We start from the raw sequence: 23,033 nt of genomic DNA on the forward strand, positions 1-23,033 counted from the left end.
CCATTGCATTTGCTAGCAAGTCCTTGTCTGCCTCAGAAGAACTACCCAGCTCTTCGGTTGGAGTTCTGGCAATGAAGTAGTCGATCTGTGACAAGTTCAGTCACTGGTTGAAAGGTCATGTCTTCACTGTTTGGACTGACAACAATCCATTTACTGACATTATGACCGAGCTGAGGCTGGACTGTTGCGAGCAACGCAGGGTGGCCAAGTTAGCCAGTTATGATTTTGACATCAAGGACGTGCCAGGTCCTCAGAATATGGTTGCTCCAAGTCGAGTGCCCTTTATCAAAGCTGTTGGCAACAGACTGCTTTGTGAGCCCAATGGAAAAACTCCTTAGTGACGTTCAGGCAGTGTCAAACACTTCAGTCCAAGATGCCTTCAGGAGGTCAAGCGATCTCAAAGGTAGCCCCAAATGTGTAAGCTCACAGAACTTCCATGTCTGTTTACATGTGTTCTCAGTCCTTGGCAGCGAATACATCAGCCATACTCCAGTCACATGACAACTAGGAAACAGGAGCTAGAACACGTGAATCATTTACCTCAACTGATATCTCCTGGTCAAGACACCTTACCTGCCTACTCTGAGAAGGAGCTTTGTGATGAGCAACTCAACAACAGGACCATTTCTCGTGTGCTATTCTATGTGGAGAGACAACGCAGGCCTTCAAAAAGTGAAAGAGCAAGAGAAACAGTTACAGCCATCAGACACTTGAAGAGCTGGGAGAAGCTTGTTGTCAGTAATGACATACTGTACAGAGTCTCGCGAGATCAGATATCAAAGACAAAGTGGTTCCAGTACGTAGTTCCTGAGTCTCTCAAAGCAAAAGTCCTGAAGGATGTTCATGATCATGCAGGTCATCAGGGTCAGTTCAATTGCCTTAGTTAGACAGAGATTATTCTGGCTGCACCTTGACAGAGATGTTAGGGATTATGTCCGTGGTTGCCACTGTTGCATCGTCAGCAAGACAGTTGAGCCCGAGGGCAGGGCTCCACTGGAAAGTATCACCTTGACAGGGCCGCTACAACTGGTTTGTATCAATTTCTGGTCTGCTGAATGATCAAACAACAAGTTCATTGACATACTAGTGACAACAGATCACTTTACAAGAATGGCTCAAGCGTTTCCCCTGCAGAGTTACCAGCCCAAATAAATGCTTCAGAGTTCACGTAACAGACACATCAACATCAACTAATCAGAGGAGACTGTGTGAATCAGGCCTTCATGGTCAAATTGCTGCAAAGAAACCACTACTAAAGGACACCAAGAAACACGAGTAATGGACATTAGACCGGTGGAAATCTGTCCTTTGGTCTGATGAGTCCACAGTAGAGATTTTTGGTTCCAATCGCCGTGTCTTTGTGAGACACAGAGTAGGTGAATGGATGATCTCCAGATGTGTGGTTCCCACCGTGAAGCATGGAGGAGGTGTAATGGTGTGAGGGTGCTTTGCTGGAGACACTGATTTATTTAGAATTCAAATCACACTTAACCAGCATGGTAAAAGCATTCTGCAACAATACGCCATCCAATCTGGTTTGCGCTTAGTGGGACTATAATTTGTTTTTCAACAGGACAATGACCCAACACACCTCCAGGCTTTATACGGGCTATTTGACCAAGAAGGAGAGGGATGAGTGCTGCATCAGATGACATGGCCTCCACAATCACCCGACCTAAACCCATTTGAGATGGTTTGGGATGAGTTGGACCGCAGAGTGAAGGAAAAGCAGCCAAGAATTACTCAGCATATGTGGGAACTCCTTTAAGACTGTTTGAAAAGCATTACAGGTGAAGCTGGTTGAGAGAATACCAAGAGTGTGCAAAGCTGTCATCAAGGCAAAGGGTGGCTACTTTGAAGAATCTCAAATATATTTGAAGTTGTTTTAACACTTTTTGGGTTACTACATGATTCCAACTTTGATGGAGATTGCTAGGTGGGTTTGCAGTTGTTCTGAAGTTTGCACAGTGTTGTGTATGTATTTGCAACCAATCTGAACAGTACAGTTCCTTTCATGTGCCATATTTGATGACCCTGTCTTGTGACTGTCCAAAACATTAGGCTATTGTTCTGACGCACCCTTCTCTTTATTTTCAACTCTCCATTTCGCAGCTTTCATTATTGAATTAAACTGTGACAAAGTCCTCTTTGCCTCAGTGGATCAACATTAACTTTTCTGCCCAAGTTCCCAAAAGCATTTGGAGTGTATTTGGCTTTTGGGCCTAACACCAAATAAAAATAAATCAAGAAAAACATCAATGTAGCAAACCTCAATGTAGCCGAGAGATGAATTGTACAATAATTATACATTCAGAGTTTTTTTCTCTTTATAAAACCTGGCCGCGACCCACCCTTTACTTACACAATATTTAATGACCCTTAACATGCAGGGACTGCGGGTTATGAGTCAACCTTAATATCACTAGTGTGCTGACATACCTGTGACGTTTGCACTTTACTTTTCCACACACTGCACAGCTGTGTCCCAATGGAAACAGCTCCTGTTGCTCCTGCTGCTGTAGAAAATAGAGGGAGATCCTAAAGCTACAAAACTTACTTTTGGATATCCGGCTGACAAATGGGAACTGACCCATTAGAAAAGTTAAGCAACTGAGTCACTTCACCACTGGAGTGACACTGCATTTCCCCCAACTACTGGTATTTGTATATTTAACATTCAACTTACTTTGTTCTTGGGCTTCATGGTGAAGAGGATGTTGGGCAGGAGGGATTCTGTGCCGAGGGAGCAATAGAATGTAATCACTCCAGCCAGGAAGGACCAAAACACCATCAGAATGTGGAGATACCTGGAAGGAAAACCTGGTCAGACACATATAGCTAGATGTCTGGTTATTAATACCGGAAATAAAAAAGAAACATTCTGAAATTATGAGTTTAGACAGTGTGCTGATCTAACTTTTCCTGACACTCCAGAATGAGCAAGATAACTTTAACTACAGGTACTTCAAATGACATTATGACCGAGTCAAAAACATTTAACATCCCACATGAACAAATATCCATTGTATGTCCACAAAACCTACCTATTAAGAAGTATAGTTGATGAAAGCATGAAAACCAGAAGAAAGCAAAAGACAGGGTATTGACGTCCAACTTCCCTCAGGACATCAATTTGCAGTCCTTGCTTCAGATTCTCCAAATAAACTCGAATACGTTCCATTTTACAATGGGGTCTGTTGAAGTAAACATTAAAAAGCTAGATGGACACCCTAAACAAGTGACCCATAACACCAGCTACAAATGTACTAGCTAGCTCTAAAGTTATATAACGTTTGATGCGTCTGCTAAAGTTAACAAGGCTCGCGACTTTAGCTACTTACTAATACACAATATAATCCCATCAATTAGTACTTCAAACAGCGAACCATGTCATAAATTTGTTCAGGTTTCACATTGTTTTCTAATTTATTCAACGATAGATCTTCCTTTTAATTATGGTTAGCACTTTTGTTATTTCCCATTTCAGAAAGTATTGTGATTTCCTTGACAGATCGAGTTTCCTTAATCCGATGGTCGTCACTTCCGGTTCTAATCCTCACCACAGGAAGTGCCAGTAGCCCAGAGAGGGAGGGATAGGCGAAGCTACTGGAAAATCTTTAGTACTGTAGTCTCAACTGGTAATTGCTTGTCATTCATAAACTATTTCATTTCCTAAACGAAATAGTACGTTTGAAAGTAACACTTTAGTGAAATTAAATTCATACCATTGCCGTAAATTCCATACGAAGGTGTGGTGCACAAAGCACAATGTTGAATTGTTTGCGTTATTCCATAACATCTACATTTAAATGTATACAACTATGTTGGACGAATAGTCATAAATTGATCAAATATATTTTTATATTTTAAGACAGTGATGAAAATCAAGACCTTTATTTTAAAAATAAATTACACGCGCCTCACTTAACAGTATAAAACAATTTATTTGCAAGAATGCAAAAACAATTGTTAGCCACCAACAACTGTTTAAACTGGTAACAGCTTCAGAGTCAACGGTGTACAAAACCTGATTAAGTTGTCTCCTTTATGCGATCCAGGAAATACATATTTTTATTTTATTTAAACTTCAGTATCCCATTTGAACTGGATTTACCAAGTCATATCCAGCTAACTCCGATACTAAATTACATGCTCAACCTGATGCAGATTCAAGACTTGTCACGTGACAAAAAGGCAGCTCATAGATGTCACGATCGACATTCATGTTGTACATCATGATTAGGCAAATTTCTGTACACAAAGTAGACCGATGTCTCTCAAACTTAAATGTGTATGCAACCTTCCAAATGGGTTGCCTGAAAACCCAATGTTGAGTGGCATATAATGCTACATTGGGTTTCCAGGCAACCAAAAGGAATGGATCATATACAAAATACTTACTATCCTATCCCAGAAAGAAAAAGGGACACTGCAATGCTTCTGAAAAAAGCATGTCTTTCCTTCAAGCTTTTACAAGAAGTACCATTTTCCTAAACTATTATACAACCTGTAACTACATTATATGAATAAGCACATAGCCAATGCAGTTCAAACCATATGAAAGCCAGGTTTGTTCATTCGCTCATTATATGAGATTATTTAACATGCTCAGTTTGACTGTTGGCAGTGTTAGAATAACAGCATGCAGCACCTATAATAAACAAACTACATGGAACAAGCCCTGCTTTCATCAATTACGTTTCCATACTTACAGTAGACAGGGCAGTTTTATCCTCTGTACTGAGGTATTTAACCGACCCTTTAAAGACAAGTTCTGAAAATAACCACTTTCCTGGAATGCCTGACCGTTATGCCAGTTGGTTAAACCTAAAACCCTCCTAAACATTATATTAAAACCAACCAAAACAGAATTAAATAGGTATATTCCATTGTAAAGCTGCATTATGCATCAAAATATACATTGGTGTCAAGCTCCTCTGAGCCACTTCAAACTTAGACAAAGTGCAAAAGGCATAACTACATTTTGGGATGAACATTCCACTGGGAACTCAACATCTTCAATAGTCATTTTAAAATGGCATATTCCTTGGAGACATGGGGGAGGTGGCAAGCTTATAATAACAATGGCATGGCTGTGGTTTTGGATTTGGATTTTCTGGAACCACACTTGCCGTGGATAATGAGCTTTCTGCACATGTGCAGTATTTATTTTTTTACGTAACTTGCTGCCCACAGTAGTGTCTGCTCAGTGTTCCACTGCTGCTTCCACTTAATGTTGTAGCCTACACTATATACATATGTTTTTTTTGTCTATGCTTAAGACATGGTCAACATGTTCAAACTATGCTTTCCATGCCTCAAGCGTGACTTCATGTAATTATTTTCAGGAGGGGTGTTACATGCAGCCATCATGCTTTGTACAAACTGTGTCGGTTGGAACAGTTGTCTGTTGCAAACATAAGCAGTCTAGCAAGTCCATGTTCTTTTTAGCTGCTGAGTTAACATGCAGCTACTTAGGCAAGAATATCAAACACGAGCAAGACACACAGGCAGTCAAAATAGTGATTTAATATTATTTTCTCATCGCAAACATTGGCTATAGTTATTTTTTCCAGCAATCATCGATATGGCAGCATATGACACAAGCAATAATAGCACGCCGGGCGATGCAAAACACTCGCCCATTGTCAGACACTGGTTACGGGTCAAAATACATGCTCACCTGTCCAGAGTTGGAACAGCTAGGACGCTTACTCATGCAGTACTTGCATTATCATTGAAAAGCAAAATAGTAGTTAGTAGGGTCTGGGTGTGGTTGAAACGCAGATCATTTTTTGCCCCAAAGCAAAACTCAAGTGGGGAGTTCTAGTTCTATGCAGCTATTTAGGCAGCATATGAAACACAAGCAAGACACAGAGACGCAGTCTAATTAGCGATTTAATGTTATTTTCTCATCACAAGCATTGGCTAAGCAGGAGGCAGACAGGCAGTCAAAGTAGTAGTGTTCCCCCCCCCCCCGCCGCCGCCAGGAACTCTGGCTAGTGGCTACGATATGACTATAAAGCATTAGCCTACTTCACACAAAAACTTGACTGTTTTTTCTCCAATGGAATGAATGTGTAAGGACTGCATCCTGCTTGTGCAACTGCAATATCCATTACAACAGACAATGGTTGTAATAGCCTTAATATATTTTGGGGGAATGTTAGATCAAATACTTTGGGGTTATTTCAGCTGTTCAGAAATATGAGAAAGCCATAGACTACATCAGCATGGTCCAGAAGAGGGTGAGTAAAAAGAAAAATGGGAGGGGAGTGTGAGCAGCAGCTACAAAGTGTGCATAAAATAACATGCGCAGAATATGACCTGGATCGTTAGCTTTGAGAGGTTCAGAGGTGTGAAAACTCTATTTGCAGCAACGGTCTAAAAAGTCCAAGCAACAAGTGTCTTGAGTTTGCCCTTTTGATTATCTTCTAATCTGGCAGATATGCTCCTGTAAAGTTGGAATATCATTGGACCATTGAGTTCACCTTACCATCACTTCAATTGGCAGCTTCCAGTATAACCCCACATAGCAGGTCAGTCTTCATAGTGACAGGTCAGGACCGGCCTCGACCACTTTTCCCTGCTAGTCAGGTAACAAAAGGACGCAATTAGAAGATAGATCACAACAGATGACCACATAACATCCAGCTAGCTACCCACAAGTAACTACAGAACACAGTCCAATGCACATTAAAGACAAGCAAATTAACTTGAGTAAGGAAAAAGCAAAGGGGTTTCTAGACATTCACCAAGACCTCTACACCCTTCAACTTCACATGCAACAAGGCTATGCCGTCAGGAAAAGGTAGAGCAGAACAGTGGCCTTGCTGTGTTATTTTAAAAGGTGACCAGAGTCAAGTGGTTGGGATATGGAAAGATTGGTGGTTATGTCCAAACTACAAACACCACGTACAGACAGTTGATGCACGCCAATTATTCCCATCGTTGCTCAATTTGATTGAGAAACACGTAAGACCAGTGTTAAGGCTACCAATGACTATGTAGAGCCTTCGGGGACAAGAACATTTTCACAGACTAATTTCTTAATAGCCAAAGGGATACATTTGAACTGGCCATCGGAGAAAGACTCCACTTTTCATGACATTTCTTTAAAACGGGAATCCATTTAATTTGGGCTACGAAATTGTGAAATCTAAATTGAGAATGTTTGAGATACGGTCTCGAATTAAAAAAAAAAACTCAAATGGAGTATGTCTCTACACATACGTAACACTTGAATTGTGGAATATGCCGACTACTGAAATAAGTGATCACTTTTGCATGCCATAAAAAATGTTAAGTTGCTGCATGTGGCAAACATAGGCAAACCTTTAGTTATTTTCTTCCACAAGGAGCCTTAAATTTGAAGGCAATTTGAAGAGAGAATTTTCCGAAACATGAATTTGAAACATGAATTTGAAACACAATTTGAGGTTTTGTACACTTCTGCGTGTATGTTTATTAAAGCAGACAAATAGCAAAAAAAAATACAAGCCAAAATGTAAAGCCCAATAAATAGGACTAGTCTTTTTTTTCTTCTTTTTTACAAGACACGCCATTTCCTAGCATTATCTTCTGTAACATACAAATTGTGGTTTCATTTGTTTTAAGTAGGTACATGTTTAGGAGAAATAAGTTTAGTTGCTGTTAGCTACTTAAAACATGGAATCACTAAAAACATACATAAAACTACAGCCAAATAAAATAGCTGGATCACATGATTGCACATTTTTAAATCTTTAAACCTGATTATGGAAATCACATTAATCAACTTTGAAAAAATAAAAACCAGTTAGTCAAAAACAGTTGGAAGTGTGACTACTGTTCAAATCCAAGCAAATTATTAAAATATATACAAGATACATCTTGCCAGATGTCACCAAATTGGAAAAAAAAGTGAGGCAACCATATGGATTTAGGGCCAATCAGATCAAGTCTAAAAAAAGGATTTGGAATTAAAGCCCTAATGTTCTACTTCCACTGTTGCCCAAAATAATCCTGATAAAACTCCTGGTTGTCAGATTTGTAACCATAGTTACCAGAATGATCACCACCTTGGAGCGGTTGCTGAGCAATGGGTTGAGAGCCCCAGTTCTGATTATTGGTTTGGCACCGCTTGGAATCTGGCTGGTTGTACCCATCAGCTTTGCGCTTTCCTCCTACATTTCCACTGTGGTCACCCCTCACACCACGTACCCCACCACGGCCTCTCTGTTGCACACCTCCTCTGCTTGATCCTGGACCACCACGCGGGGAAAAGCCACCTCTTCCCCTGGGAGTGCCTGGCCTACCTCTGGCTGGGGATGCCCCCCGTGCACCTCTGCCACCTCTTCCTCTAGCGGGAGCCTGAAAGTCATCATAGCCGTAGTAGTCGTAGTAGTCGTAGTCATAGTCGTATCCCCCGCGGTAGTTGGGATAATCAGAACCATAATAATCATCGTAATCATCGTAGCCATAATAGTCGGGTGGGTAAGAATAACCTCCCCTACCCCGGCCGCCTCTTGTGGGAGGGGGCAACTGAGGGGGGCCGTAGTTGTAATAATAATCATCATCATACCTATGGGAGAAACAAGCAGAACCTGGCAAAAATGTTCAAGGCACTGAACACAAATGGACTCATTGTTCTGATTTGATCACTAAAGCCTTGTTCACACTGGCAGCTTAAAGTGACTCAATTAGAATCGGTTACTTTTCCTGCAGTCTGAACAGCCAAAAATCACATGAAATCAGATAATTCAAACACACATTTCAAACCTTCATGTACATACTACCTCAATTGGCCCGACCAACGTGCCCCTGTACATTGGCTAACCGGGCTATCTGCATTGTGTCCTGCCACCCACCACGCCAACCCCTCTTTTACACTACTCTCTGTTTATCATATATGCATTGTCACTTTAATCATATCTACATGTACATACTACCTCAATCAGCCCGACTAACCGGTGCCTGTATGTAGCCGCGCTACTGTTACTTTACACTATTTCTTTACTTAACTATTGTTCACCTAATACCTTTTTTGCACTGTTGGTTAGAGCCTGTAAGTAAGTATTTCACTGTAAGGCCTACATCCGTTGTATTCGGCGCACGTGACAAACTGATTTGAAACCACCTTCGTAGGTGGTTTGAAAATCAGATACAAATCTGATTCCTGGCCATGCGACTTTTCTGAATGGTAAAATATAAATATTTATTTTTTAGACTGTTACTAGGCATATATTGTTGCTTGCTAGCTGCTCTGTTGACAGTTACTGTAGGTAACTAGCTTGTTAATTGTTTACAAACAAATGAGTGAATGTGCTAGAAAGACAAACAGCTACCTAGCTAGATAGTTGACTGCTGTGGCTAGCCAAAAATGACTCATTTTAAAAGGCTTTAAGTGTTATTACACTACGACACTATTTGAACTTTCAAAGCAACTGGGAAACATCCATGGCAGGCATTGTTGTTACCTTAGCTTGCTACATAACTTCTGATTGATAGGAAGCACAAGCACAGCCAAATCAGCCTACACCACTGCACACACACCCATCATTACTATGACAACTAGCATAGCCATGTCAGCAAATAACTGCCATCTGAACACCCACAAATTTGATTTGGTCACTTGTACCTTGCCATTTTGACAGTCAGTACTCCAAAACGGATTTGAACATTAGGGCCTGCAGTGTAAACAAGGCTTTAGAATCAGTCATGCACCAATTTAAAATTGGGCCATGAAAAGTGGAGCGCAAAAAAATATATTTTGTAAAGCCTCGTCTTACATGTTTGTTTTGGCTGCTTGTCTCTGAGCTTTGCGTTCCTTCCTCTTCTGATCAGGGGGCTTTGCAAAGACTATGTCAATGCGCTCTCCTTCCAGAACTTTGCCATTCATTTGAGCCAACGCCTGTGGAGATGGCAAACTAGTCATCATACAATTACACTGTACACAATGTAATTTACTTACCACAGTGTTTTCTCATTATAATTATCACTCAATATAAAGTACCTTGACTGCAGCGTCCCTCTCATCAAAATGAACGAAGGCGTAATCTTTCAGCTTTTTCACTCGCTCCAGTTTACCAAACTGGCCGAAGGATTTTTCAAGTATTTCTTCCGTAACACTGTTCGCAAGGTTTCGGACAAACAAAACTTTGACCTGTGGGTTGAAATGCACAATAGGAAACGTGTTAAGAACTTCAACTACATGGGTTACACACAGGCATCAGTGTGATCTGCACCCACAAAGACTAGTGGTTGTATTTTGTTAAATTAAAGACATCAAAGGTTGATCAAGCATCAACTGCAAGCCTATAAAGCGAGACTTCAGGTTGGAAATATATCAAATGAAAATCTCCAGTGTTGCTTACAGTTGACTTAAAACCAGCTTGAAAATCTATGACAAGACTTGAAAATGGCTGTCCAGCAATGATCAACCAACTTGACAGAGCTTGAAGAATATTAAAAAGAATAATGTGCAAATATTGTACAATCCATGTGTTCAAGCCAGTGTCTCCTGACCCCTCCTGTTTCAGCCTCCAGTATTTACGCTGCAGTAATTTATATGTCGGGGGGCTGGGGTCAGTTTGTTATATATGGAGTACTTATCCTGTCCTATGCGGTGTCCTGTGTGAATTTAAGTGTGCTCTCTCTAATTCTCTCTTTATTTCTCTCTCTCGGAGGACCTGAGCCCTAGGACCATGCCTCAGGACAACCTGACATGATGACTCCTTGCTGTCCCCAGTCCACCTGGCCATGCTGCTGCTCCAGTTTCAACTGTTCTGCCTTATTATTATTGGATCATGCTGGTCATTTATGAACATTTGAACATCTTGGCCATGTTCTGTTATAATCTCCACCCGGCACAGCCAGAAGAGGACTGGCCACCCCACATAGCCTGGTTCCTCTCTAGGTTTCTTCCTAGGTTTTGGCCTTTCTAGGGAGTTTTTCCTAGCCACCGTGCTTCTACACCTGCATTGCTTGCTGTCTGGGGCTTTAGGCTGGGTTTCTGTACAGCACTTTGAGATATCAGCTGATGTACGAAGGGCTATATACAGTGCCTTGCGAAAGTATTCGGCCCCTTGAACTTTGCGACCTTTTGCCACATTTCAGGCTTCAAACATAAAGATATAAAACTGTATTTTTTTGTGAAGAATCAACAACAAGTGGGACACAATCATGAAGTGGAACGACATTTATTGGATATTTCAAACTTTTTTAACAAATCAAAAACTGAAAAATTGGGCGTGCAAAATTATTCAGCCCCCTTAAGTTAATACTTTGTAGCGCCACCTTTTGCTGCGATTACAGCTGTAAGTCGCTTGGGGTATGTCTCTATCAGTTTTGCACATCGAGAGACTGACATTTTTTCCCATTCCTCCTTGCAAAACAGCTCGAGCTCAGTGAGGTTGGATGGAGAGCATTTGTGAACAGCAGTTTTCAGTTCTTTTCACAGATTCTCGATTGGATTCAGGTCTGGATTTTGACTTGGCCATTCTAACATTTGAACCATTCCATTGTAGATTTTGCTTTATGTTTTGGATCATTGTCTTGTTGGAAGACAAATCTCCGTCCCAGTCTCAGGTCTTTTGCAGACTCCATCAGGTGTTCTTCCAGAATGGTCCTGTATTTGGCTCCATCCATCTTCCCATCAATTTTAACCATCTTCCCTGTCCCTGCTGAAGAAAAGCAGGCCCAAACCATGATGCTGCCACCACCATGTTTGACAGTGGGGATGGTGTGTTCAGCTGTGTTGCTTTTACGCCAAACATAACGTTTTGCATTGTTGCCAAAAAGTTCAATTTTGGTTTCATCTGACCAGAGCACCTTCTTCCACATGTTTGGTGTGTCTCCCAGGTGGCTTGTGGCAAACTTTAAACAACACTTTTTATGGATATCTTTAAGAAATGGCTTTCTTTTTGCCACTCTTCCATAAAGGCCAGATTTGTGCAATATACGACTGATTGTCGTCCTATGGACAGAGTCTCCCACCTCAGCTGTAGATCTCTGCAGTTCATCCAGAGTGATCATGGATCATGGATCATGGATCCTCTTGGCTGCATCTCTGATCAGTCTTCTCCTTGTATGAGCTGAAAGTTTAGAGGGACGGCCAGGTCTTGGTAGATTTGCAGTGGTCTGATACTCCTTCCATTTCAATATTATCGCTTGCACAGTGCTCCTTGGGATATTTAAAGCTTGGGAAATCTTTTTGTATCCAAATCCGGCTTTAAACTTCTTCACAACAGTATCTCGGACCTGCCTGGTATGTTCCTTGTTCTTCATGATGCTCTCTGCGCTTTTAACGGACCTCTGAGACTATCACAGTGCAGGTGCATTTATACGGAGACTTGATTACACACAGGTGGATTGTATTTATCATCATTAGTCATTTAGGTCAACATTGGATCATTCAGAGATCCTCACTGAACTTCTGGAAAGAGTTTGCTGCACTGAAAGTAAAGGGGCTGAATAATTTTGCACGCCCAATTTTTCAGTTTTTGATTTGTTAAAAAAGTTTGAAATATCCAATAAATGTCGTTCCACTTCATGATTGTGTCCCACTTGTTGTTGATTCTTCACCAAAAAATACAGTTTTATATCTTTATGTTTGAAGCCTGAAATGTGGCAAAAGGTCGCAAAGTTCAAGGGGGCCGAATACTTTCGCAAGGCACTGTAAATACATTTGATTTGATTTTGATTTGCAAAGCTCTTACGAGACTTACCCAGAAAAACTCTCAGCTGTAAATCTGTGCCAAAGGTGATTCTAACATGTGATTCTAACATGGGTGCGACTACATATGTAAATGTTATAACGGCTTTCATTTTCAATACATTTGCAAACATTTCTAAAAATGTGTTTTCACTTTGTCATTATGGGTTATTGTGTGCAGATGGGTGAGAAATATATTTAATCCATTTTGAATTCAGGCTGTAACAAAATGTGGAATAAGTCGAGGGGTATGAATACTTTCTGAAGGCACTGTATATAGTGCACTACTTTTGAGCAGGTCCAATGGGCCCTGGTCAAAAGCAGTGCACTATATAGGGAATAGTGTGCCCTTTGGGACATAACACCTTGTTTCTCCAGTGTTTCATCACTTTGTAGTCAGCAGATCACTTACCTTGGCCATAACCTCTGGATCTGGGTCCTCGATGGGGTCTGCCCATTCCACAGTAACCACGTTCCCCCACACTTTCACCTTGCCACTCATTAGCCTGCGTCTGGCCTGAGCAGCAGTTTTATGGTCCTCGTATTCCAAAAAGCAAAAACCTCTGTTCTTCTTTTTGTCATCTGGCTGATGGTACAGTATGACATCATTAAGACCCTCTGTTAGAAATAGAAAAAGTTAAGCGAGGTTTGAGCAAAATGTGATCATGTATTTAGTTACAACTACAAGACATGTCGTTGACAAAGGTACTTTTCATTTGATTTATCTCACCCATCAACAAAGATCTTTCTTACCTGTGACTTTAGCAAACTCCTCCACAATCTGTTCTTTCGTTTTACTCTTGGGGATGGAGCCGACGAACAGCCGGTTATTGGCAACAGATATACACACTCCAATGTGTTTGCCGGGGCGTATTTCATGATTATTACACTGGGGAAGGAGGAACTCATCAACCAGTGTGACAAGGATAAATATGAAACAGCCATGGCACAGACTATGCCAAAGTTCATACTTCCAAACTGACTGATAAGGCTGAAGAGACAGACCATAACTGGAAGCATGGGGAGACACTGACCAGGTTTACAGCCTCCGAGGCAGCCTCTTTAGTGCAGAAGGTGACAAAGGCGTAGCCCCTGTTCAAGCCACTCAGGGGGTCCATCATTAGACGTAGATCCCAGATAGGTCCCGCCTTCTCAAAGAGGGGCACCAGCTCATCCTCAAACAAGTCTCGAGGAATTTTCCCAACAAATATCTGCAAAGGGAGGTCATGAAACAAGTCATTAAAAAACATTTGTGAGCAGCTAAGAAAGTGGTCAGTTCTGGAAATGTAAAATATTTATGGGAATCAAAGAGACGAGAGCGGGGAAAAAATGTTTGATTTGGCCCAGTCAGATCTTAGCGGTAAGCTCTCAGTGCAACAAGAGTCACTCCAGAATTACAAACGTCATCATAAGGCCAAACAGAGATTTGTCGACATTTGATGGTCTTATTCTAAAGTGTTTGTTCACTGAAAGATAAAGACCGTACCTCTGTTCCAATAGTGGGTTGAGCACCTGAATACACAGACTCTGGGGGGGGGCCTCCATACTTCCGCTGACCCGTTGTCACATCAAGTGTATAGATGGTTCTATCAAGCAGAGCCTGTCATTATCAAAATCAAAATATTTAATGTTACTGTAACCACACACAGACACCGCTTGATTTTCACACAACCACAATAAATCAGCTATGCAAAAAATGTGACCGCGTAGCCTAAACTGACAGACTTTTGTAACAGTGGTATAATACTCAGACGAGCTAAGTCAAGATCAAGTATGCCAACAAATGAGCAAGACTCTTACAATTGGCTATGCCAAGATATTGGAAAAGAGGCATGCCTTCATCTCTACAAAGAGTAAGCTTCATTCCTGGTGTTGACATACTTTTATTTTCGCCTCATCTGGTCCTTTCGTGGAATCTGAAACTTTGGTTCCTTGCTTCTCCCTCTGTCTATAAGTCTTCATTACTCCACAGAGGAAGGCACTTTTGTTCTGAAAAGGAAAGTTGAAGCTTTTAGTACTCCCTGCGTTTCATTAAATCATCCTCAACTAAGTGTAACGCAGTGGCCACTTACTTGCACGTGCGACAGATCACTTTCCTTAAATTCAAGCAGGACTTGTAGAGCCCCTTCTTCGTTAAATTCTTTCAATGCTTCAATAGCCCTTTCATCTAGGTCACTGTGCGATACCAAGCCTGTAGAAGGGTGACATTTCAAATATAACCACTGTTTGCCAATGAAATCACAAAGAACTCATGGGATTATGTCCAATCAGATCTTAGCGGTAAACCATCACAGCAATGTTGAGTTGCTCCAGTATTTGAGTATAGAGATCATCATGTGGACAACCAAAACCCCCCAAAATTGTCAACATTGCTAGAAATAGTAACCAGACAGGCTAGATGTACATTATAAAATATGAAGAATAATGATTTATGCTTACAGAAACCAAGGAAATGCACATGAACAAGCTAATCAGAGGAGGGGAAAAGTATCTTGCTAACAGCACCCACACCCAAAGCATTAATCCTACTGCATGAACCAGGTCAGCTGTACATGCACAAGTCAATTCAGACATCTGAACACCCCCACTTCGCTTTTCTTTTGCTCCCCCCGGAGACCATATCAAGACAACACAACACCCCCATCCTTAAATAAAGACATGCTCCGGAACTTTGGTTGGCAACTACAAAGCATATTTTAAAGCTCCCGCTTTGGGCTGGATGTGTCAATGTGTAGTTTATACATGCATAACCTATTAGCAGAATTAGTGTTAGCGAGCTTTGCTATGGCTAACTCTACCCAAACACAATGGAATCAAATTCACAGTTCTTTGTTATGGTGGGGATAGCTTAGTTTGTAAATATATCACACAAAGTTGCTAAGGTAAATAAATAGAAGTTTCTAATAGAAATACAAACTAAAAAGGAAGAACATGACAACAAAAAAACAGTTAGGTTATGCTTAATATGCACTCACCTGCTATGTAAATTGCATCTAGTTTTTCTGCAACTTTCTGTGGTAAACCAGCATCTAATAAAGTCTGGAAATTGTCTGAATGGATAACTTCAGCTGTAGTTGTGTCCACTTCAGTTATGTCTATTGGTTCCTCTGTACTATTCCCATTTACATGATCAGTCGTCTGATCGGTCGCCATCTGTTTAATGCAATGATGAGTAAAATTATTTGAATGACTGTTCCAATAACAGTTAAGCACCTACTGCACTTAGCCAATTCAAATAAGCAAAACATAACTTTCAGGCATAACATCATTGCTTGCCTGGAAATCCGAAGTTGAATTGCATTGAATATTATGTCGGGCAGAAATTTGTGTTTGACTCTGGAAAGTTTCCTCCCTCTACAAGCCAGAGTGTTTAATAAAAATTATATTTTAACGTACTTTACCGTTTGTCTGTGCAGTTGATCCTTTTGGCGGCAGCAATGTAAGACAATATATTCACAGGAATGTACAATTACATCAACTCTGTAAAGTGCTGGTAGTGTTCAGATCTCTGAAGCATGCACAGAACCATGTAAACGAGCTCGACAAGTATGCATGCATCTCCTGCATATATCTTTTATATTGTGCGCAAGCTTTCAGGTGAATGATACTGCTATGGGATCCCCCATGGCTCCTAACTATGCTAATTTGTATGTGGGTTACATGGCGAAAGTCTATTTTCAATCCTCTCAAAAATGTTTTCTTGCCTAACATCAGTATTTGGAAACGGTATATTGATGATATTATTGTCCTGTGGAGTGGTGATGCAAAACAGCTCCAGGCGTTCCATGCTTTTCTTAACTCCTGTTCTGAGCATCTGAGATTTACTATGCAATCTGATACATGTCAAATTCGTTTTCTTGATCTTCTGATCTTGTGTGAAGATAATGTTCTATACACTGATCTTTACAGGAAACCTACCGATCGTAAGTTTGTTGAGGGCTGATAGTTGTCACCCACTTCCCTTGAAAAACAGTTTGCCCTACAGCCAATTTTGTCGAATCAAAAGAATTTGTAAAAAACAATCAGATTGACAGAAATATGGCTGAGACCAAAGAAAATTCAAGGGGGGGTACAAAAATGATGCCACTGAGAAAATTCAAAACAAAACATGACCTTTTTCAAGGTCAGTCTTGCAAAAATAAGCATTCTTGCGTTCTAACTACCCGCTGTTCAAAGTAGAGGTTGACCGATTATGATTTTTCAACGCCAATACCGATTATTGGAGGACCAAAAAAAGCCAATACCGATTAATCGGCCGATTTGTTAAAATGTATTTGTAATAATGACAGTTACAACAACTGAATGAACACTTAATATAATACATCAATAAAATACATTTAGCCTCAAATAAATAATGAAACGTTCAATTTGGTTTAAATAATGCAAAAACAAAGTGTTGGAGAAGAAAGTAAAAGTGTGATATGTGCCATGTAAGAAAGCTAACGTTTAAGTTCCTTGCTCAGAACATGAGAACATTTGAAAGCTGGTGGTTCCTTTTACCATGAGTCTTCAATATTCCCAGGTAAAAGGTTTTAGGTTGTAGTTAATATAGTATTTATAGGACTATTTCTCTCTATACCATTTGTATTTCATTAGCCTTTGACTATTGGATGTTCTTATAGGCACTTTAGTATTGCCAGTGTAACAGTAACGTTATAGCTTCCGTCCCTCTCCTCGCCCCTACCTGGGCTCGAACCAGGAACACATCGACAACAGCCACACTCGAAGCAGCGTTACCCATGCAGAGCAAGGGGAACAACTACTCCAAGTCTCAGAGCGAGTGACGTTTGAAATGCTATTAGCGCGCACCCCACTAAATAGCTAGCCATTTCACATTGGTTACACCAGCCTAATCTCGGGAGTTGATGGGCTTGAAGTCATAAACAGTGCAATGCTTGAAGCACAGTGACGAGCTGCTGGTAAAACACACAAAAGTGCTGTTAGAATAAATGCTTACGAGCCTGCTGGTGCCTACCATTGCTCAGTCAGACTGCTCTATCAAATCATAGACTTAGTTATAACATAATAACACAAAGAAATACGAGCCTTAGGTCATTAATATGGCCGAATCCGGAAACTATCATCTCGAAAACAAGACGTTATTTCTTTCAGTGAAATACGGAACCGTCCCGTATTTTATCTAAGGGGTGGCATCCATTAGTCTAAATATTCCTGTTACATTGCACAACCTTCAATGTCATGTCATAATTACGTAAAATTCTGGCAAATTAGGCAGCCCAAACTGTTGCATATACCCTGACTGTGCGTGCAATGAACGCAAGAGAAGGGACACAATTTCACCTGGTTAATATTGCCTGCTAACCTGGATTTCTTTTAGCTAAATATGCAGGTTTCAAAATATATACTTCTGTGTATTGATTTTAACTTCTTGGTGACAGGGGGGCAGTATTGAGTAGCTTGGATGAATAAAGTGCCCAGAGTAAACTGCCTGCTACTCTGTCCCAGATGCTAAAATTATTAGTAGTATTGGATAGAAAAACACTCTGAAAACTGTCTGTGAGTATAACAGAACTCATATGGCAGGCAAAAACCTGAGACAAATCCAACCCGGAAGTGGGAAATCTGAGGTTTGTAGTTCCATTTAAGTGATTGGCCCCATAGACACAGCATATTGGATAGGCAGATTGCACTTCCCAAGGCTTCCAGCAGATGTCAACAGTCTTTAGAAAGTTGTTTGAGGCTTCTATTGTGGAAGGGTGTCAAATAAGAGCTGTTTCAACAAGTGGACTAGGCTGAGGCCAATCAGTTGTTTACTGCACGGTCACGCCGTTCCTTCTTTTTCCTCTGTAATGAATACGCTATTGTCCGGTTGGAATATTATGGAAGATTTATTATAAAAAGACCCTAAGGATTGATTGTAAACATTGTTTGACATGTTTCTACAAACTGTAATGGAACTCTTGACTTTTTGTCTGGATTTTGCCCTTGCACATTGTGCCTTTGGAATAGTGAACTAAACACGCGAACAAATGGAGGTATTTGGACATAAATATGGACGTAATCGAACAAAACAAACATTTCTTGTGGAAGTGGGAGTTCTGGGAGTGCATTCCGACGAAGATCAGCAAAGGTAAGTGAAGATTTATAATGCTATTTATGACTTTTGTTGACTTCACAATTTGGCGGGTAACTGTATGGCTTACTTTTGTGGCAGAACGCTGTTCTCAGATTATTGAATATTGTGCTTTGCCGTAAAGCTTTTTTGAAATCTGACACCGCGGTTGCATTAAGAACAAGTTTATCTTTAATTCTATGTAAAAACATGTATCTTTCATCAAAGTTTATGATGAGTATTTAGGTTATTTGATATGGCTCTCTGCAGTTTCTCCGGATGTTTTGGAGGCAGTTCTGAACATGGCGCCAATGTAAACTGAGGTTTTTGGATAAAAATATGAACTTGATAGAACAAAACATACACGTATTGTGTAACATTGAGTCCTGGGAGTTTCATCTGATGAAGATCAAAGGTTAGTGATTAATTGTATCTATATTTCTGCTTTTTGTGACCTCTCTTTGGTTGGAAAATGGCTGAATGCTTTCTGTGACTAATTGCTGACCTAACATAATGAATGATATGTTCTGCTTTCGCCGAAAAGCCTTTTTGAAATCGGGCACTGTGGTTGGATTAATGAGAAGTGTATCTTTAAAATGGTGTAAAATACTTGTAATTATGAGATTTCTGCTTTGAATTTGGCACCCTGCAATTTCACTGGCTGTTGGCGAGGTGGGACGCTAGCGTGCCGAACGATCCCAAAGAGGTTAAGAAAGGCATTGGTGTTTATGGTTAGGTACACATTGGAGCAAGGACAGTCCTTTTTCGCGAATACACACCACATCGATTATATGCAACGCAGGACACGCTAGATAAACTAGTAATATCATCAACCATGTGTAGTTAACTAGTGATTATAATTGATTGTTTTTTATAAGATAAGTTTAATGCTAGCTAGCAACTTACCTTGGCTTACTGCATTCGCGTAACAGGCAGGCTCCTCGTGGAGTGCAATGAGAGGCAGGTGGTTAGTGCGTTGGACTGTTAACTGTAAGGTTGCAAGATTGAATCCCAGAGCTGACAAGGTAAAAATCTGTCGTTCTGCCCCTGAACAAGACAGTTAACCCACCGTTCCTTGGCCATCATTGAAAATAAGAATGTGTTCTTAACTGACTTGCCTAGTTAAATAAAGATTAAATAAAAGGTGTAAAAAAAAAAACCACACACACATGATTGTATCAGTAATGTGGTTTCTGCCCCCGTATTCTCGCGGGGCAGAAACCTCAGAGATCAACTGGTAAACCCTGATTTACCACCCCAAGATATCCCTGCACAACGTGTATTTGCTCCCTTACTGGATGGAAACTACAAGTGTAATGGCTGTGCTCAATGTAATGGCACTTATAAATGTAGATCCTTCAAACACCCCCAAACAGAGAAACAGATCCCAACCAAAGGTGTTATCACATGCTCCACTGAGGCAGTTATTTATCTTATAACTTGTCCTTGTAGTAAAAAATGATGTGGGTAAAACAAAGCGCAAATTAAAAGTATGTATCTTGGAGCATCGTAGCACCATTAGGCGCAAAAGCTCGACTTACCCAGTTGCGGCCCACTTTTTTGGAAGAAAACCACTCGATTTAGTCTCTACTTTATATTGGCATCGAACATGTCACCCTCCCTAGGAAAGGGGGTGATCTCGACAATTTATTGTTAAAACGAAAGGCTGCTTGGATCTTTAATTTAAAAACCCTTGCTCCCGTCGGTCTCAACGTAGACTTTTATCTGAAGCCATTCTTGTGATTATGCTATTGTAAATGTTTGTAGGCTTATGTAGACAAATTTTATCTATGATCGTACACTAGCCATTTGTTTTTTGTATGCTATTTTAATATGAAAATTAACCAATGATATCAGGCCACACCCGGCCATTATTACAGACCCGTGTGTCTTTTGACACTATATGAGTCATCCCGCAGTGTTGTCATTATACCCTGATGAAGACAGCTTGTCTGTCGAAACGTTAGCCATAAATATTTTTGCATCTGAGCTCCTAGATTGTGAGGCTCTCCTTAATTAAAAAAAAGTGTTCCACTCCCCTAGCCAGCACCTCGCCTAAATAGGTGTGCGTTTCTTTAGCCTCTAGAATCTGAATGCACTACCAGCGCTCTGAAAAGTTGATGTAATTATACATTCGTAATGGCACAAATACCAACCGGTAAAGTATGTTAAAATATAATTTTATTCAACATTCGAAACTGATTCAAAAGCTAATTTCTGTCCAACATAGAATTCAATGTAATTCAACGTTAGGTTTCCAGGCAACATTGCATACAAATAAGCATTTAATTAATTGTCCTGGCAAGTTTAGTGCACAGGTGACAAATCAACCCGCCTATCCTCATGCTAATCACGAAACTACTACAATGAAGACAAATGGCTAACGTTATGATAAAAGCCATCAGTTATGTTGCGTCGATGGTCTTGTTTTAGCTAGCTACTAAAGGGCCTGAACAATTTGTCAGGACACCAGGCATTATACTGAACATATTAATACTTAACTGAATTGGGAGTCATTTGTTTACCATTAACTACATTCAGTTAGCTAACTAACATTTGGTTTGAGTTGTTGGACTACCAATTCGAGCAGAACCAGCTAGTTACTTAGTGGTTAACGTTACACGTGCTTTTGTGCACAAGCTACTTAATTAGCTTCCTATGCATTGTTAAACAAGCCAACCAGTGCAGTTTAACTACGTTAGAAAACGTTACTGTACCTGGAAACAATTAACGCTAGTTAAATAGTTGCCAAGAAATGCTTGAATGTCAGTTAAATGTTAACGACTTAGCTAACTATGTTAAGACTTCAGTGTTTGCAATCCCGTTAACCAGCCCATGCGAGACATCCACGCCGCGTAGCCATAGTTCTACGTAACCGGTTACTAGCTAAAGCGAATAACAAGTTAACGTTAGCTAGCAAACGTTAATTAACCTTTGTCATGCGTTTCACGTCTGCAATGTCTCACCGCTTCCGCAACGCTAGTGGATCTACTCCATTGGCGCCTGCCTGGTCTCCAGGCGCAAAATAACTAGCCAACTCTGGAATTAATTTTCAAAATGTCGAGTAGGACTCTTAGGAGTAACGTTTAACGTTACTTAGCTAGCTAACCACTTTCCACATTGTTTTAAAAATACAGCTAGATCAAAAGTCACCTATCCGCGTGAATTCACCAGTTAACACCATGTAAATACTTACCATTCGATAGTTCACCAAGTTGCACGTTGCTGATTTTGTCTGGTTTCAGGGTGTTTTTAAAAATAAAAAAAACTACGATTCCCGGCATAAGGTTAGGTCAGGCTCCTGTCCGGATAATGAAAAATGGCGGCTACTTGACTGTAGATGCGAGTGTGTTGTCACTAGTTACCCCAGCCACAAAGTCAAACTGACTAAATAATGAAAAAAATTAGTTTTTGATCTTCATTTCAGATTTAAGTTAGGCATATGGTTAGATTTAAAGTCAGGTTTGACAAAATGAATTATGGACCCGAATGAAAGTGTATTTAGAACGTATTCACACCTTGACTTTTTCCACGTTTTGTTTTAGACTGAATTTTGAATTGATTAAATTTAGATTTTTTTGTCACTGACCTATACACAATACCCCAAAATGTTAGTGGAATTTGTTTTGACATATTGCTTAAATGAAAAGCTGGAATGTCTGAAATCAATTTAACCCATTTTTGTTATGGCAAGCCTAAATAAATGTAGGCGTAACCCCACCACAGGCAAAATCCTAAAGGTTAACCTAGTACAGTCTGCTTTCCACCAAACACTGGGAGATGAATTCACCTTTCAACAGGACAATAACCTAAAACAGAAGGCCAAATCTAAACGGGAGTTGCTTACCAAGTTAGCTTTGACTTAAAACGTGGCAATACCTGAAAATGTTTGTCTAGCAATGATCAACAACCAATTTGACCGAGCTTGATTATAGAATGGCCAAATGTTGTACAATCCAGGTTTGGAATGCTCTTACACCGAACCTAAACCGGCTGCGCGCGCGTTTATCGTGCATACATGTATTTTGTCCCCCTACACCAAACGCGATCACGACACGCAGGTTAAAATATCAAAACAAACTCTGAACCAATTACATTAATTTGGGGACAGGTCGAAAACCATTAAACATGTATGGCAATTTAGCTAGCTTGCTGTTGCTAGCTAATTTGTCCTGGGATATAAACATTGAGTTGTTATTTTACCTGAAATGCACAAGGACCTCTATTCCGACAATTAATCCACACATAAAACGGTCAACCGAATCG

At 40.4% G+C, this 23,033-nt stretch overlaps 2 protein-coding genes across 17 annotated transcripts in view; both read right to left on the reverse strand.

The window, feature by feature from the left end:
- Positions 1-3,572, reverse strand: part of snx14 (sorting nexin 14) — a 29,293-nt gene extending 25,721 nt beyond the window's left edge. For 3 of the 5 annotated variants that reach the window (XM_021600205.2, XM_036975651.1, XM_021600202.2), the window contains exons 1-3: positions 3,045-3,343; positions 2,687-2,807; positions 2,440-2,516 (exon numbers count right to left, since the gene is read on the reverse strand). In XM_021600205.2, coding sequence (XP_021455880.2) covers positions 2,440-2,516; positions 2,687-2,807; positions 3,045-3,181 — 335 coding nt within the window. In that variant the 5' untranslated portion in view covers positions 3,182-3,343. Of the gene's footprint in view, positions 1-2,439; positions 2,517-2,686; positions 2,808-3,044 lie in introns of all 5 variants that reach the window. The other 2 variants (XM_036975650.1, XM_036975649.1) reach the window with 2 other exon arrangements.
- On the reverse strand, positions 2,461-23,033 carry LOC110522097 (heterogeneous nuclear ribonucleoprotein Q). 12 transcript variants are annotated; one of them, XR_005051464.1, is made up of 15 exons: positions 21,700-21,843; positions 15,670-15,847; positions 14,767-14,885; positions 14,576-14,683; positions 14,181-14,294; positions 13,729-13,905; positions 13,448-13,583; positions 13,107-13,312; positions 9,995-10,144; positions 9,771-9,892; positions 8,203-8,563; positions 3,342-6,586; positions 3,045-3,194; positions 2,687-2,807; positions 2,461-2,516 (listed from the first exon to the last, which is right to left on the reverse strand). XR_005051464.1 is itself a non-coding variant. In XM_021600212.2 (11 exons), the coding sequence occupies exons 2-11, from the start codon at positions 15,845-15,847 to the stop codon at positions 7,978-7,980; spliced, it is 1,896 nt and encodes a 631-aa protein (XP_021455887.1). In that variant the 5' UTR covers positions 22,971-23,033; the 3' UTR covers positions 7,434-7,977. The 12 variants fall into 12 exon arrangements, 8 of the variants coding, with proteins under 8 accessions (XP_021455887.1, XP_021455890.1, XP_021455885.1 ...); XR_005051462.1 differs by having other exon boundaries at positions 3,342-6,589; XR_005051465.1 differs by lacking the exons at positions 2,461-2,516; positions 2,687-2,807 and having other exon boundaries at positions 3,069-3,194; positions 6,497-6,586.

This window comes from Oncorhynchus mykiss, chromosome 4 (genome assembly GCF_013265735.2).
Source record: "Oncorhynchus mykiss isolate Arlee chromosome 4, USDA_OmykA_1.1, whole genome shotgun sequence".
In the NCBI taxonomy this organism is placed as follows: Eukaryota; Metazoa; Chordata; class Actinopteri; order Salmoniformes; family Salmonidae; genus Oncorhynchus; species Oncorhynchus mykiss.